General features: G+C 47.1%; 1 protein-coding gene across 1 annotated transcript in view; it reads left to right on the forward strand.

The window, feature by feature from the left end:
- Positions 1-12551, forward strand: part of PTGFRN (prostaglandin F2 receptor inhibitor) — a 71369-nt gene extending 58818 nt beyond the window's left edge. Inside the window, exons 7-9 of the mRNA XM_012658472.1 lie at positions 2726-2833; positions 7185-7490; positions 9018-12551. Coding sequence (XP_012513926.1) covers positions 2726-2833; positions 7185-7490; positions 9018-9184 — 581 coding nt within the window. The 3' untranslated portion in view covers positions 9185-12551. The remainder of the gene's footprint in view (positions 1-2725; positions 2834-7184; positions 7491-9017) is intronic.
- The last annotated feature ends 885 nt before the right edge of the window (positions 12552-13436 follow it).

The raw sequence follows: 13436 nt of genomic DNA on the forward strand, positions 1-13436 counted from the left end.
TAATAAAGTAGAAGGAAAAGAATCATCTACAGTTCTATAGACTATTAATTTGTGTTGTTCATCTTCCTAGAATTTTTCCCTCGGGTGTGTTCTTCATGACTTTGAGACCAGGCTGTATGTACAATTCTCTGACCTGCTTTTCTCCCCTTTAATGTTACAAGATAAGCACTTTCCATATTATAGCAAATGCTAGGTAAATATCAACTTTAATACTATACATATAGAATTTGCTTAACCGTTACGCTATTGATGGACATGCAGATGGTCTGCAATTTTTGCTGTCAAAAAATACTGCCATTAACAGCCCTTTTTTAGAGGCCCTAGTTGGAACATGGTTTGTGTCAATGTTTGTATTTAAAAGCTAAGTGGCTCTTACACTCTCTGCAGACCAGGAATTGGGGAACCCCTAGTGACTCTGGGCATTCACTTAACTTCTCTGTGCCGTGGTCTGCCGTCTGTGAAGTTACCCAGACAAATCCTCTCACAAAAACAGCATTACCACAGAAATTGACCATAATGAAAATATTTCTAAGCCTGGGATAAAAATGACCCATATTAACAGTGAGCTGTTGATTTCATCAGAAGGAAATCCACCACTGTGAATGGCTCACCACAATGCAGTCCTTCTCCTGCAGTGCTTGTCCGCACAAACGCTCTGTTGATAGCCCCAGCCCATAGGGGATATGAGAACTATAACTTGTGACCCAGGAGGCATTTGGGGTTTTCTTTGGAAATATAAAGAAAAAGTGAAATTTGTCCAAATTAGGTAAATCTTTCTTTGCGGTTTCAAATTAAGTAAATAGAAACATAAATCCATTATGAGGATTTCTTAATATTTTGTCAGTTTGTGTTCTCTTAGAAAGGGCCTGAATGCTTTAAGAAAGCCCCTCAGTGAGTTCTGTTTGTTACCGTGAGATTTCTCCCCAAGGTTGCTACTGACCTGTACTCGCTCACAGGTGGCCGTGCATGGCATAAGTCCCCCAGTCATCACAGAGCCACCTCGGAGCAATCCACCTAATCCTGCCCCACCTCGCTGCTGCGGGCAGAGCATTTCCGGGGTCTCCAGACCCGAGGGAGCCAGGGCTGAGAGCTGAGTTAACTGAAGGAGATGATGTCCAGAAGTGGGTCAAGTTTCCTTGTCGTCTTTGCCGTCACCCCATTCCGTTCCCCATTTCCCGGAACTGCCATTCCGTCATGTTCTGTATCCCCCAGAGTTAAGTCTGCCGCTGCTGCCCCCTGGCTAATCAGAACTCTCAGCAGTTCCCACCCTCCTAGGGCTCCGTATTCTATAGCCATCCTTCACCTTTCTCCCAGGGAAACAAAATTACTCATGTACTTACTTAGCAAAGCAATCTGATGAATTCATCTTATTAGTCATCGTGTTGAAGGGACACTGTAGCCCTTTCAATTAATTGCCTCACTGGATGGCATGACAGTTTACTCTCTCTATCATGGTCATTTCTTCTGAAAGTTTAACAAAATGCTTTGGGGTACTTTTTCATTTCTGATAATCTGAACAAGAAAGTAGTGATACCTGTATTCTTTTTTTTTTTTCTTTTTGAGACAGAGTTTTGCTCTGTTGCCCAGCTAGAGTGCAGTGGCGTCATCATAGCTCACTGCAACCTCAAACACCTGGGCTCAAGCCATCCTCCTGCCTCAGCCTCCCGAATGATACCTGTATTTTTAACTTACGGTGAATTTTAGAATCAGCGTCTGGGGCCATCTATCCTTGTTTCCCAGGAAACCCAGGGGGAATCCCATAACATTGATGTTTTGGAAACTTCTTTCAGGTTTGCTTGTTCTGAGATTTTAGGAGTTGGGATAAAGTAAACATTGAACTCTTCAGATGAGTTTGGCTTAAAGTTATGAAATGCTCTCACCAAGAGTGATTTAGGGATGAGTTAAAAATAATAATTATGCCTACAGTGTTCTCAGGGAGATGTGGAAGACAAATCCTGCCTGGCTAGGGTTCTTCATTTTTGTTGTTTGTGTGTTTTTTACTAGACTTTGTTTTTTAGGGCAATTTTAGGTTCACAGCAAAATTGAGCAGAGAGAGCTGAGAATTTCCACACACTCCCTGCCCCTACATAGACACAGCCTCTCTCACCTTGGTGGTCTATTAAAGGAATACCCAGGCTGCCTCACTTTCCCTGGCAGACTGGAGCTGTGCCTTCGGTGCTCCCACCACACTTCATAGAAACATCGTCGTTGGCATGTCTGTCTCCTTGCTGGGTTTCAGCCTCTTAACAGCAGGGCCTCTGTCCCCAGCCTCCCGCACGGTGCAGTGAGGCCACTCCCTCCACTGGGACTAAGAACATCCCTGATTCAGTCCCTGTCCCTCTCTGATCCCCAAGCCACCCTGGCCTAGAAGTAAACCACGCTGAACCGGAAACAGCCCAGGTTGTACCAGGGTGGGAAGTGGGGGTGGCCTGCAAATGAGACCATGGTGGTCATCAGAGAAGAGGTCAAAGACAAGCCAGAGCGAAAGTAACTCTTCAGGAAGAGTTCTGTTTTGGTTGTAATCTTAAGATGAAGTTCTTTGGGATGTGCCTAATACACATGTCTCTCTGAATATGAGAGAGACAACCTTAGGACACCTATTTTGTAAGTTTCTAGACCAGTTCCCAGGAAAGGGAACCAGAATTAGATGCCCATTAGGGCGCCAAGAATGGAATTTGACAAATGTATGAAAGGGGATGATGGGGCCAGCATTACTTTCTTCCAGGTCCCGTATTTAATGCCTCTGTGTATTCGGACACGCCATCGGTCATCCGGGGAGACCTGATCAAGTTGTTCTGTATCATCGCTGTCGAAGGAGCAGCACTGGATCCAGGTACCTCTTCTCCATTCCTTCACCCTCCCCATCTTGCTTTTTGTACATGTTTCTCATGTCATCCCCACCACGTTACACATGAAGGTCAGAGATTGTCTGTTTATCCCCTGACTACCTGGCTCTGTACTTGTACTCATTAGGTGTTTCATAAATACTTGAATGGATGCGTCTGTCTGCTAGATGATTTGGAAATGCATCCAGACTTGTGAATCTGAATTGTCAGGGTGATCAGTGGGTCACCTCCGGGGCTGATATGGCTGGTTTGACACCCACTGGCAGGGTCCAGCTTCTTCTCTTATGTCTTTCATTCATGTATTCATTCAGATATTTATTGAGCTCCTTTGATGTACAAGTACGGCTCTAGATGCTAGGACTAAAGGAGTAAACAAAATGCTCAGAGTCTACCCTCACAGAGCTTGCAGACTGATTAAGGACATAAGCAAGAAATAAAGTGCCACATGATATCAGATAGCGATTAATGCTGTCAGGAAATACAGAGCAAAGGAGTAGCAGATGACTGGGGGGAGGGTGCTATTATAGTTAGAGTCCTTAGGAAGTCTTTGTAAATCTTTTCTTTGCAGAAAATAGCAGCATTGCCAACAGGATGCCTAAGAGTTGCGGGACCCCTCGGTCTTACTCCCTTTCTGCATGGCCCCATTCAGTGACCAGTTGATGTCCCTCTCTCATTCTTCAACCCTTGGGGCTTGAAAGAACATTAAACAGACTTAGGGCGTCTCTGTTGTTCAGCAGGACTGTCCCCACCTCTGCCCTTTCCTAAAGATACCCTGGAGAACCTAACTCACCAAGGCTGCCCTTTTCTCCTCTCCCCGCTTTGACCCTGGATGCTCTTGTACTGCCCCAGCCCATCACAAGCAGAGCCATGGCTTCTGGCAGATTGGCACCTTGAAAAGGCCAAATTGTACAGAGTTCACAGAAGTGTGGTCCTGGGGAAGAAACCAGAAGTAGGTTTTCATTCTGTATGAAGGGATAGGTTTAAGCAAAGGGAGGGTGGCCTGGAGTGAATCCAGAGAGAGCGCCTGGGCTGGGGCCTGGGTATCACTGGCATCTGGGAGAGAGGACTAGGTGCCTGCCCCTGTCCCCGTGGACGTCTGGCCCCTGCAGGACTTCCAGTTAAAGATTTAGGTCAGCAAATACGCTCTGTAAAGGACTCAGGTAGGAAATACATTTGGCTCTGTGGGCCAGATGGTCTCTGGCTACTACTCAACGCTGCCGTTGTAGCACGAAAGCAGCCATAGATGATAATGTAAAACAAATGGGCATGGCTGTGTTCAGTGAAACTGTGTTTGCAGGAACAGGTGGTGGGCTGGACTTGGCTGGCAGGCTGTCGTTTACTGACCCCTGGACTAGTCTATTGATACCAGAATTGGCTCTCTTAGGGAAGCTGAACATGGGTGATCTTAGAGACAGGAAAAGGGAGGGCAGTTTGTGGAGGATATAAAAAAAGGAAAAGGAAGAAACCCACGCAAACCAGCAGAGTTGGTTAGCTCTGTTCATGGCGATAAAGGAATGCGGAGCCACTACTGTACCTGAGATGGGGAAGACTCAGGACACAAAGCAGGAGTCAAAAGGGAAAATGGAGGTAAAAGTGGAAGAGACTACTAGAGAAAGGAGAGGAAAATCCTTTCTCAAAAGTTGGAACAGTGTAATATCATTTTTACCCTTAAAACTCATTTATGATATGTACAAAAAGAAATTCTTCAAATGCTGTTTCTCAGTAAATTAATGGGTCACCAGTGCCCTTAATATGTCTTTCCATCCAGTGTAATTGCAAAAGCTATAAGTAGCTGTTATCATTCAGATCACAGTTTTCCAGAACTTTGCCCTCTTAGACTGCGTGGGTAGAAGATTCTGAAAAACACAGGCTGTAATTTATCTGTTGCTCTCGCATCCTCTGGGCTGTGAGGGGATTCTCTCTGACGAAGGACATGCTGTGTGAGTGGGCTGAGGGCCAAGCTGGGGGTGGGGGCAGCTGAGTGTGGCCCTTCTGCGGCGGCGTCCTAGGTGAGGTTCTCTCAAAGCAAAGCCTGAGACAAGCGTGCGACTGGTGGATTGAGGGAGCACTCTGGGGAGACACTAGGAGATAGAGCCAGGGCAGAAGGAGGCAGAGATGTGAATCCACAGCAAGTCCAGCTCCCACGGGGGCTCTGGAGCGTGAGCCGTGCCACAGAGTATTGCCCACTTTGAAGTAAGGGGCCTGGGCTTTCCTGTCCCCTCATCAGTCAGTCAGTGTCTACATGGCCAAGGAGTCAAGTGTTTTCCCAGCCTCCAGGAGGTGGCTTCCCTCAGCTAAGGCCAAGCTTCTGGAGAAGGGCACAGGTGCAGAATTTCAGCAGCCAGCACCTGCAGCTGCTGGGGGCTCAGGGCACCAGCCAGTCTGGACAGGGCATCAGCAGCACGTGCCGCAGGTGGGAATGCCCTTCCTTTGAGCAGCATCTGTTTGTGAACCATGCGTGTGAAACTGTGCAGATGATGATGTTCGTGGTTGACCAACTTTCATCGTTCCAGGTGCTGTTCCTGCATTTTTAGAAATGTAATTAATTGAACCGTGGGTGCTGTCATTTTTATTTTACAGTGGAGGAAACTAAGTCTCAGTGAGCTTAAGTGACTCGCACAGGTCACACAGTTCCTAAGTGCTGGTGCTGGGATTCTAGCCCAGGCATCCTGGCCCTGGAGACTGGCTCCCACACTGCGAGGCAACGAGTAACAGGAATGCAGTTGCAACTCTGCCCCTGCGGGGCATGGCAGCTCTGAATTAAGAGTTTCACTGAGTACACGAGAGTGACCCTGGTGCCCACTCTGCCCTGGCGCTGTGAGGGTGTGAGGAAGTTTACGGCCCTCCCTGTGCCCCCAGGGAGCTGGTCGTCTTGGAGAGATGCTGGGAACAAGAAAATTTTATGCTCAAGTGCCATAGTGGGTCAGTGGAGAGAAAAATAAGATACTTCGTTTTTAGGGGGAGCTGAAAAGGAGTTGTCATTTGGATAATTTTCTAAAAATTCTTGCTTTTAGTTTTGCTTATATTCTTTTTTAATATGTAAGCATCTAAAAATAATTTATTTGCTTTATACTGTGCTTTTTGAGGTTGTTAGTGTATTTTTACTGAATGAATAAATTATCTTGTGCAGCAAAAATTGTGTTATTTAACATTTATATAAAAAGCCTTCTCAAGTGGATTTAACACATTAGCTGCCATGTGAGTTGTATTTAACTCAAGCTAGTTTTGAGCCCGGGGCCTCGTCAAGCAAAACCCAGGAAAAACCCTGCAGCTGATTTGTGAAAATCTTGTCGATGTTCTTATTGTTACAATTAATATCGACAACTTAATTCTAAAAACGTGGATTAAATTACTAGAGGTCAATAACAAATTTTTCATTAAATTAGAAAGGAACTTTTTGTTTTTGAAGTTTTTACTCTATTTTCATAATAAAACACTGTGGCCCCGAGGCAAAAAGTTTGTTCTCTAGTGTGGCAGCCAATGTGTTAAGACAAAACGGTGTTGTAGCTGCCGTCCTTTGCTGCGTGCTGGGTGGATCCCAGAGCTGACACAGCTGACATCAGTTGGTACCAGTCAAGAGAAGAGGTCAAGGGCTTATGGTGCGTGCTCTGTTTTCACATTCCATGAGAATTACCACTTGTGCCAAAGGCTTCTTTCTCTCATGCCCACATTAATTTACTGGAGGCTGTTAGAACCTTAATTTTGCAGAGTGCTTTACAGTTCAGCAGCATTACTCTCTGGGACTGTTAAACTGTGTTCAGTTTTCTCAGCTTGACATTTTTTTCCTCTTGTTTTGAACTTAAGCACTTCTGCAAGGAAAAAAAAAACCACAGTGAACAGTAAAATCTAAACTGTTTACAACTCTAAATTTTGTACAGTTCATTTTTATGTACATTTTGTTCCATACAACTTTAGTGTCCTTGCATGTTGGGTTTTTCTGCCTGAGATGTCAAAGGACCTGTTTTCTTTGGGAGACAGAGCATGTGATGTCACTGCATACCACCTTCATGTTCTCTGTGGGAGGCGGGTTTTCGCCCTCTCTTGCCTGTGACTCCTTAGGCTGGGTGGTGACAGCGGAGTGGTTAAGAGGCTGGACTCGCTGGGTTAAGCTGCACACTGCTGTCTGCTGGCCGTGTGAACTTGTACAAGGTATTTAGTCTCTCCATAGAGGGAGCAATATGACAGTACCTTTATCGCAGGGCTTTTGCGAGGATGCGTGAGACCTAAGACACATGCAGTGCTGTGCCGGCTGCACAGTGAGGGCTGCGTATGTGGCTGCCCTACATGCTACCTCTGCCCATTGCACTGACCTCAGGGTTTTGGCTTGGTAATCCACAGACGACATGGCCTTTGATGTGTCCTGGTTTGCGGTACATTCCTTTGGCCTGGACAAGGCTCCCGTCCTCCTGTCTTCCCTGGATCGGAAGGGGATCGTCACCACAGCCCGGAGAGACTGGAAGAGCAACCTCAGCCTGGAGCGCACAAGTGTGCTGGAATTCTTGCTGCAAGTACATGGCTCCGAGGACCAGGACTTTGGCAACTACTACTGTTCCGTGACTCCATGGGTGAGGTCGCCAACAGGTTCCTGGCAGAAGGAGGCAGAGATCCACGCCAAGCCCATCTTTGTAACGGTGAAGATGGATGGTAAGAATGCCACACGAATCTCTCCCAGTGTTTGGGGAATGTCTTCTCTCTGCGCCAGGCTGCAGCTGACAGAACCCAGGTGTCCGCAGTTGGAGGGTGTGCCGCACCCATGCTGCTTGCTTTCTAGACCTGTCCTGGGCCTGCACCTGGTGAGAGCACAAGCAGCCCTTGCTGTTTTCCCAGCTTTGCTATCACGTGCTGGTGGCACCACCAGGAAATGATTTTCAAGACTTACTAGAAAAATTTTCGAGACTTTGCCTTTTCCAAATATTCTGTAGAAACCCGCTTTGCTATATGCTAGGATCAGTGTGGATTCTGGCAGGCAGAGGCAGAGGATGGCCTTGAGAGAAAAGGTTCAGGTCGACAGATGAGGCTGTGGCTTGGGTACCTGCTACTCTGAGCCCTCCTGTTGGTTTTGCTTCTTGGAGCAAGGAGGTGCCTCCTGGAGTCTCTGGCACAGAGTGGGCACTTCATGGAGCCCTGAGATGGGAGCTCCCAGCCTCATTGGCCCACACTGACGACCAGGGTCAACCTAACCAGACAGAGCTTTGTTCCCTGCGCATCCCAGAGTGCTCAGGGCAAAGAAACATGTTCACAAGAAACATGTCTTCTTCAGAAACTAAATGTTAGTTGAAATAACTCTGTGGAGAGAACAGAAGTCCAGGTGTCTCTGAGGATTAGTAGAAGCCTTTTCTTTTGCGTGTGTTTTCCTCATGACGTGTCAGTCTGGGGGAGATGGAACCTGGAACCCCAGCTCTTCCCACAGATCACTTAGCCTTTCTGATCCATGTCCTATCTTGTAAAATGGGATAATAATTTTTCATGGGGCTGTTTGGAAAATTAAACCATATTAAATGTAAGGCACCTAGCACGGCGGCAGCATTTACCCAAGGAGCTTTGATTCTTATGGGGAAGGGAAGATGGGATTTCGAGGATGGAATCTAAATGGTGTTTGTGCATTTCTGAAACTCTTAAGTCATCTATAACCTATTTGCATTTTAGAAATTCCTCACTTGAAGTAACTACATATGAAAACCCAGATTTACCGAACAAGTAAGGGAGTGATTATTCACATTGCTAGATAATTTACTATAGTGTTACTTAAAATAGCTCCCTTAGTACACTTCAGTTATTTGATGCACAGAATTGATTTATGCACAGTTTTTTTAAGGACACATCTGCTGCTGAATGTGCGATGACCTTATACTGACTTTTAAAAATCAATCTCCTGCCAAAACCCTAAAAAGCAAGTTGACATTCAAAGGCATTGAGTGAAATCTTTTTTACGGTTTTTATTCCCTCCACAGAACTGGGTGGGGAGACGTTTGCTCTTTTTTTTTTTTTTTTTTTTGACAGATATGGCTGAGCCGCTTCTGTCTCCAGCGCTGTGCTAGGTGCTGGGTACAGGATGAGTGAGGTCCGATCCCTCGGGGAGATCCTGCTCTTGCGGGGAAGGGAGGCGGTGGTGCCCGCAAGGTGGCCTCCCGTGCAGCACTAACTGCTTACCCTCTGATCTCTCCCTCCCAGTGCTGGACGCCTTCAAGTACCCTCTGCTGATCGGCGTCGGTCTGTCCACCGTCATCGGGCTCCTGTCCTGCCTCATCGGGTACTGCAGCTCCCACTGGTGCTGCAAGAAGGAGGTTCAGGAGACCAGGCGCGAGCGCCGCCGGCTCATGTCGATGGAGATGGACTAGGCCGGCCCAGGAAGGGAGTGACAGAGGGACGTTCTAGGAGCAATTGGGGCGAGAAGAGGACAGTGACATTTTAAAACGCAGTGTGTTACACTAAAAACCAGTCCTCTCTAATCTCAGGTGGGACTTGGCGCGCTCCCTTTTCTGCATGTCAAGTTCTGAGCGCGGACACGTTTACCAGCACACGGCTCTTCTTCCCACGGCACTTTCTGACATAACGATCGAGTGTGTGTTTTCCCAACTGCAGCTTTTTAATGGTTAACCTTCGTCTAATTTTTTCCTCCCCCTGGTTTAGAGATCCTCCGACTTGTGTACGTTTATAGCTTTGTTTCGAGGGGTTGCGGTGAGGAGGGGTGTGGGCATTCAGAGTTCTTTGTCTCGGGCGAGACGTGCCTGCCCGCCTGAGAGCCGGCTTCCACGGCGGAGGCGTGTGTCGGAGAGAGCTGCGAGATGCACCCCTCCACCCCGGCTCGGAGACAACACAGGCCTGCGCCAAGGCTGATTTGTGGCTTTTACTTCTCTACCCCACCCCTATTTTCAGGGGTTTAGACTACATTTGAAATCTAAACTTGGAGTATACAACTTCTCGTTGAGCCCAAATTGCTTTTTTTTTTCTTTTTTGTTTGCTCCTCTGCCCCTTTTCCATTTCTTTTGTATTTGTTTTATGTGAGAGTGCTGAAGTGGCAGCCCTGGAATCTAGGATTTGGCTCTCCACCGAGCACCTTATCTTGCCACCTTAGCCTTAAGAATGAAGATAAAGAAAAATACACAGCCGCCTCTGTCCAGGGCAGCGAGAAGATCTGCAAGGAAGAGGAGGTTGGGGACGAGGAAAGGAGCAGACACTCACTCCAGTAGTTCTGAGGCCACTGTGCCTCGGGGGACCCCAGGGAGAGCAGAAGAGGGATGCTGGGAAGTTAGGTTTATGCAGCTCGACCCAGGAGGGTCCGTGGTGCCAGGCGTGTGTTAGCGGCAGAGGCCACCACCATTCCCCTCTCCTGCCCTTGGTGGGAGGCAAAGGCATTGGCCACCGACAGGCTTGCTGGGGGACCCACAGGTGTGCTACGTCCTTCACGTGCTGCTTGGGCTCCGTAATGGGAAGGCAAATTGCTGCTTGCAAGACTGACTGACTTCAAGGAATCAAATTGCCTAGAAGAACCATGTATTTTCCATGACCTTTTCAAGTCCTTCAGGTCTCTTTAAGATGCACTGCAGGGGGTTAGTGAGAAAGAGTATACTTTGTGGTACGTTTGCTTTCCTATTAGGACATGAAGGAAACCCAGCAATTTTTCGTCATGTGAGTTGCCTACAGAGTCGAGTCGAGAGCAGTCTGCTCTGCCCGGCTGCTCCCATCAGGAATAGGACAGTGGACAGAAAGGGATCTTCGGCCTTCTGCTGCTCTTTAAAAGCGCTTCCCTCGGAGCCTCTCGCCCCCTGCACAGCACTGGCCTTTTGGAAGCATCCCAGTGGGGTTTTCTGAGGCTCGCTGGTGACTCACGCCCTAATCGCAATCCTCTGTGCTTTTATCCTGGCTCTGAAGGATCTAACACTGCTCTGTCTTCCAAAGGGGAAAAAAAGATTCATTTGTTTTGAGCAATAAAGCAATACAAAATGATGGCCATTCATGTGCAACTCTGTGTCACCATGGGCAGGATGAGCCGTGCTCCTCCCGGCCCACCATTCCCCACACTCCCCTCTCTCTGTTGCCCACGACTGGTTCTGTACTCACCACCAACTCACCCCTGGAGGCAGATTCCCACCTACCCAGGGGACCACTCACGTGATAAAAACTCTAGATTCTGCGCTGACGGTAGCAGCACAGATGGATTCCAGGCCCAGAGCCTGCAGCGGGACGATGGGCAGCAGGTGTGCTCCACCAGAGCCTGAGTGACCGGAGGAAGAGGACCAGGCCTTGATGGCACTAGATTGGGTATTTTCTACATGTTATTTCCTAACTGCTGTTTCGGAGGAGGTGGTCACGGGTGATCGTACAAATGAATGGGAATCAGAGAGAACAAATATAACAGGTGCTGTATTAGTAACAGTCAGTGCCCCCTGAGCCCTGGCAGTTATTAAAAGAAGATCCAGGGTTGTTGTGGCACAGGCCCTTCTTAGGAGGAAGAGCAGGTACTTAGCTCTGGATGTGACCAGGTGGCCCTAGGTGTATGTAACACCACGGACTGGATCAGAGCAGACACTCGGTGGTATAAAGTGACGTGCGCTCACAGGTGTACCTCTCTCTTTCAAACTGCTGCTGCAGTTCAGGGCTGGAGTGTCCAGGCATTGACCTCCACCCACATGCCCTGTGTCCACTGGGCCAGCCAGACTGCAAGTCACCTGGAGGCTGGGAGGAAGGAGGAGAAAGCCGAGGGCATTGTACCAAGGACCTGGTTCCTTCCAGGGACACAAATTTGCCTGGAATGTGTGTTTTTAAAGTGTGAGATGCACTCTTGTCGTACCAAATAAGGCTCCCCACAAAGTGCTCTTCTGGAAGAGGCTCCTGCCAACAGCACTGGTGTGAAGGAAAGAAGGACCCAGCCGTGTCTCACGCGGATGGAATTGCACTTCTTAACAAAAAGAAACTTTATAAAAGTTTGGGTTTTTTTCCTAATCCTAAAAATAGCCCCAGAAAGAGCTTAAGCTATGTTCAGATAGAAGCCTCCAAATTACTTTAAATCATTTACTTTGTGATGTTTACATACACATTTCACTTTTTTTAAAAAAAGAAAAATGCAAACTGACTTTTTAACAACTTTTCAGATTTTTCATGGGACAGTGGAACTCTAACTCACCAACTGGGTTAAATCTTAATTTAGAAATGTATTTATTTGTGTGTCCCTCTCCCCGCCACCTGCCCCCCCAGTCCACGGGGCTCCTGAGATCCTGGTACAGGGGACCCCTCCTGCCCAGACCTTTGTCTATTTCCCTGGTGGCTCTTGCTTCTTGCTTTGCAGACTGCCTGCAGCCATGATTTTGTCACTGACATCTGTGAGCCAAAGACTGAGCCTTTTTGGCAGGAAAAAAAATAAGCAATACTACAAAACTTGCTACTTTTAAAAAATGTTTTTGTTTTAGCTTCACCGATGACAACAGAGGAAGAAGGGAACTGGGATTTGGGTAAGTTCTCCTCCACTGTTTGACCAAATTCTCAGTGATAAATATGTGTGCAGATCACTAGAAGAAAAAAGTTGACTTTCTTTTTTAGTGTGGCACATAGGATCTGCAGAATTTTCCATAGACAAAGAAAGGGTCTTGTGTATTTTTGTCCATATCCAATGTTATATGAACTAATTGTATTGTTTTATACTGTGACCACAAATATTATACAATGCACCATTTGTTTTTTATTTCATTAAAGGAAGTTTAATTTAAATTGAAGTTGTGTCAGGAACTTGATATTGGCCTCTGTTATCCTTTCATCTCTTCAGCGTGATAGATTGTGGCTAAATTCCAGTTGCAACTTTAGCATCTTCTGATCTCTTTGAATCCAGTAAAACCATTGTAGATTTTCACTAACAATAAAGAAGAAATGGATTTAATGGGATCGATGTTGAAGTTCCTGCCAAGCAAAGAGGTGAGGGCTAGGATCCTGTTGTTTTTGGAAGGTCTCTTGGTCTCTCTTTTGGGGAATTCTCCTGACCCTCCAGGACTCCTCTCAGGAAGGAGAGAAATTAGAGGAACAATAGTTCCTCTCTGCTGATGAGGAAACAAACACCAAATCTGTAGCCATATTGTGACTGGAACAGAATGATTTTTCTGACTCATCATGCTGTCTGGAGCGAAACCTGTCCGGAAGGTACCAGCCCCTGTAATATGAAAACAATCCTCTTCCCCTGGCCACTGGGCTTCTGCAGGCTTGGACAGAGGTGAGCGCTCCGAGCGCCCCAGCTCTCTGCCTGCCCTTGGCCGGCCTCCCCCGTCGACTCCCCTGTTGGCCTCATTTGTGTTCTCAGTGTCTCTCGTGTCCTGTTCAGGGACTGCCTCGTGTTGTGAGTTATTCAGGGGCTGGGTCTGTGTCCTAGTCACTATCATTGCCCAGTGATTGGCACTATTCCAGCATGTAGAAGAAACTTGCACTTTATAAATGCGCAGTTAGTGCTCTGCTGTAGGAAATGACCCATCAGTCATACTTCTCAATGAACTGGGAAGATCCCACTCATATCAAAATGCTCATGCAGTCAGAGCTGGTTTATAGCAGTCCCCTGTTTCTGAACCCATTCCTTACTAAATTAAATTTAATTTAAATTTAAAGTTTAAA

The sequence above is a fragment of the Propithecus coquereli genome, unplaced genomic scaffold (genome assembly GCF_000956105.1).
Source record: "Propithecus coquereli isolate 6110/MARCELLA unplaced genomic scaffold, Pcoq_1.0 Scaffold589, whole genome shotgun sequence".
NCBI lineage: Eukaryota > Metazoa > Chordata > Mammalia > Primates > Indriidae > Propithecus > Propithecus coquereli.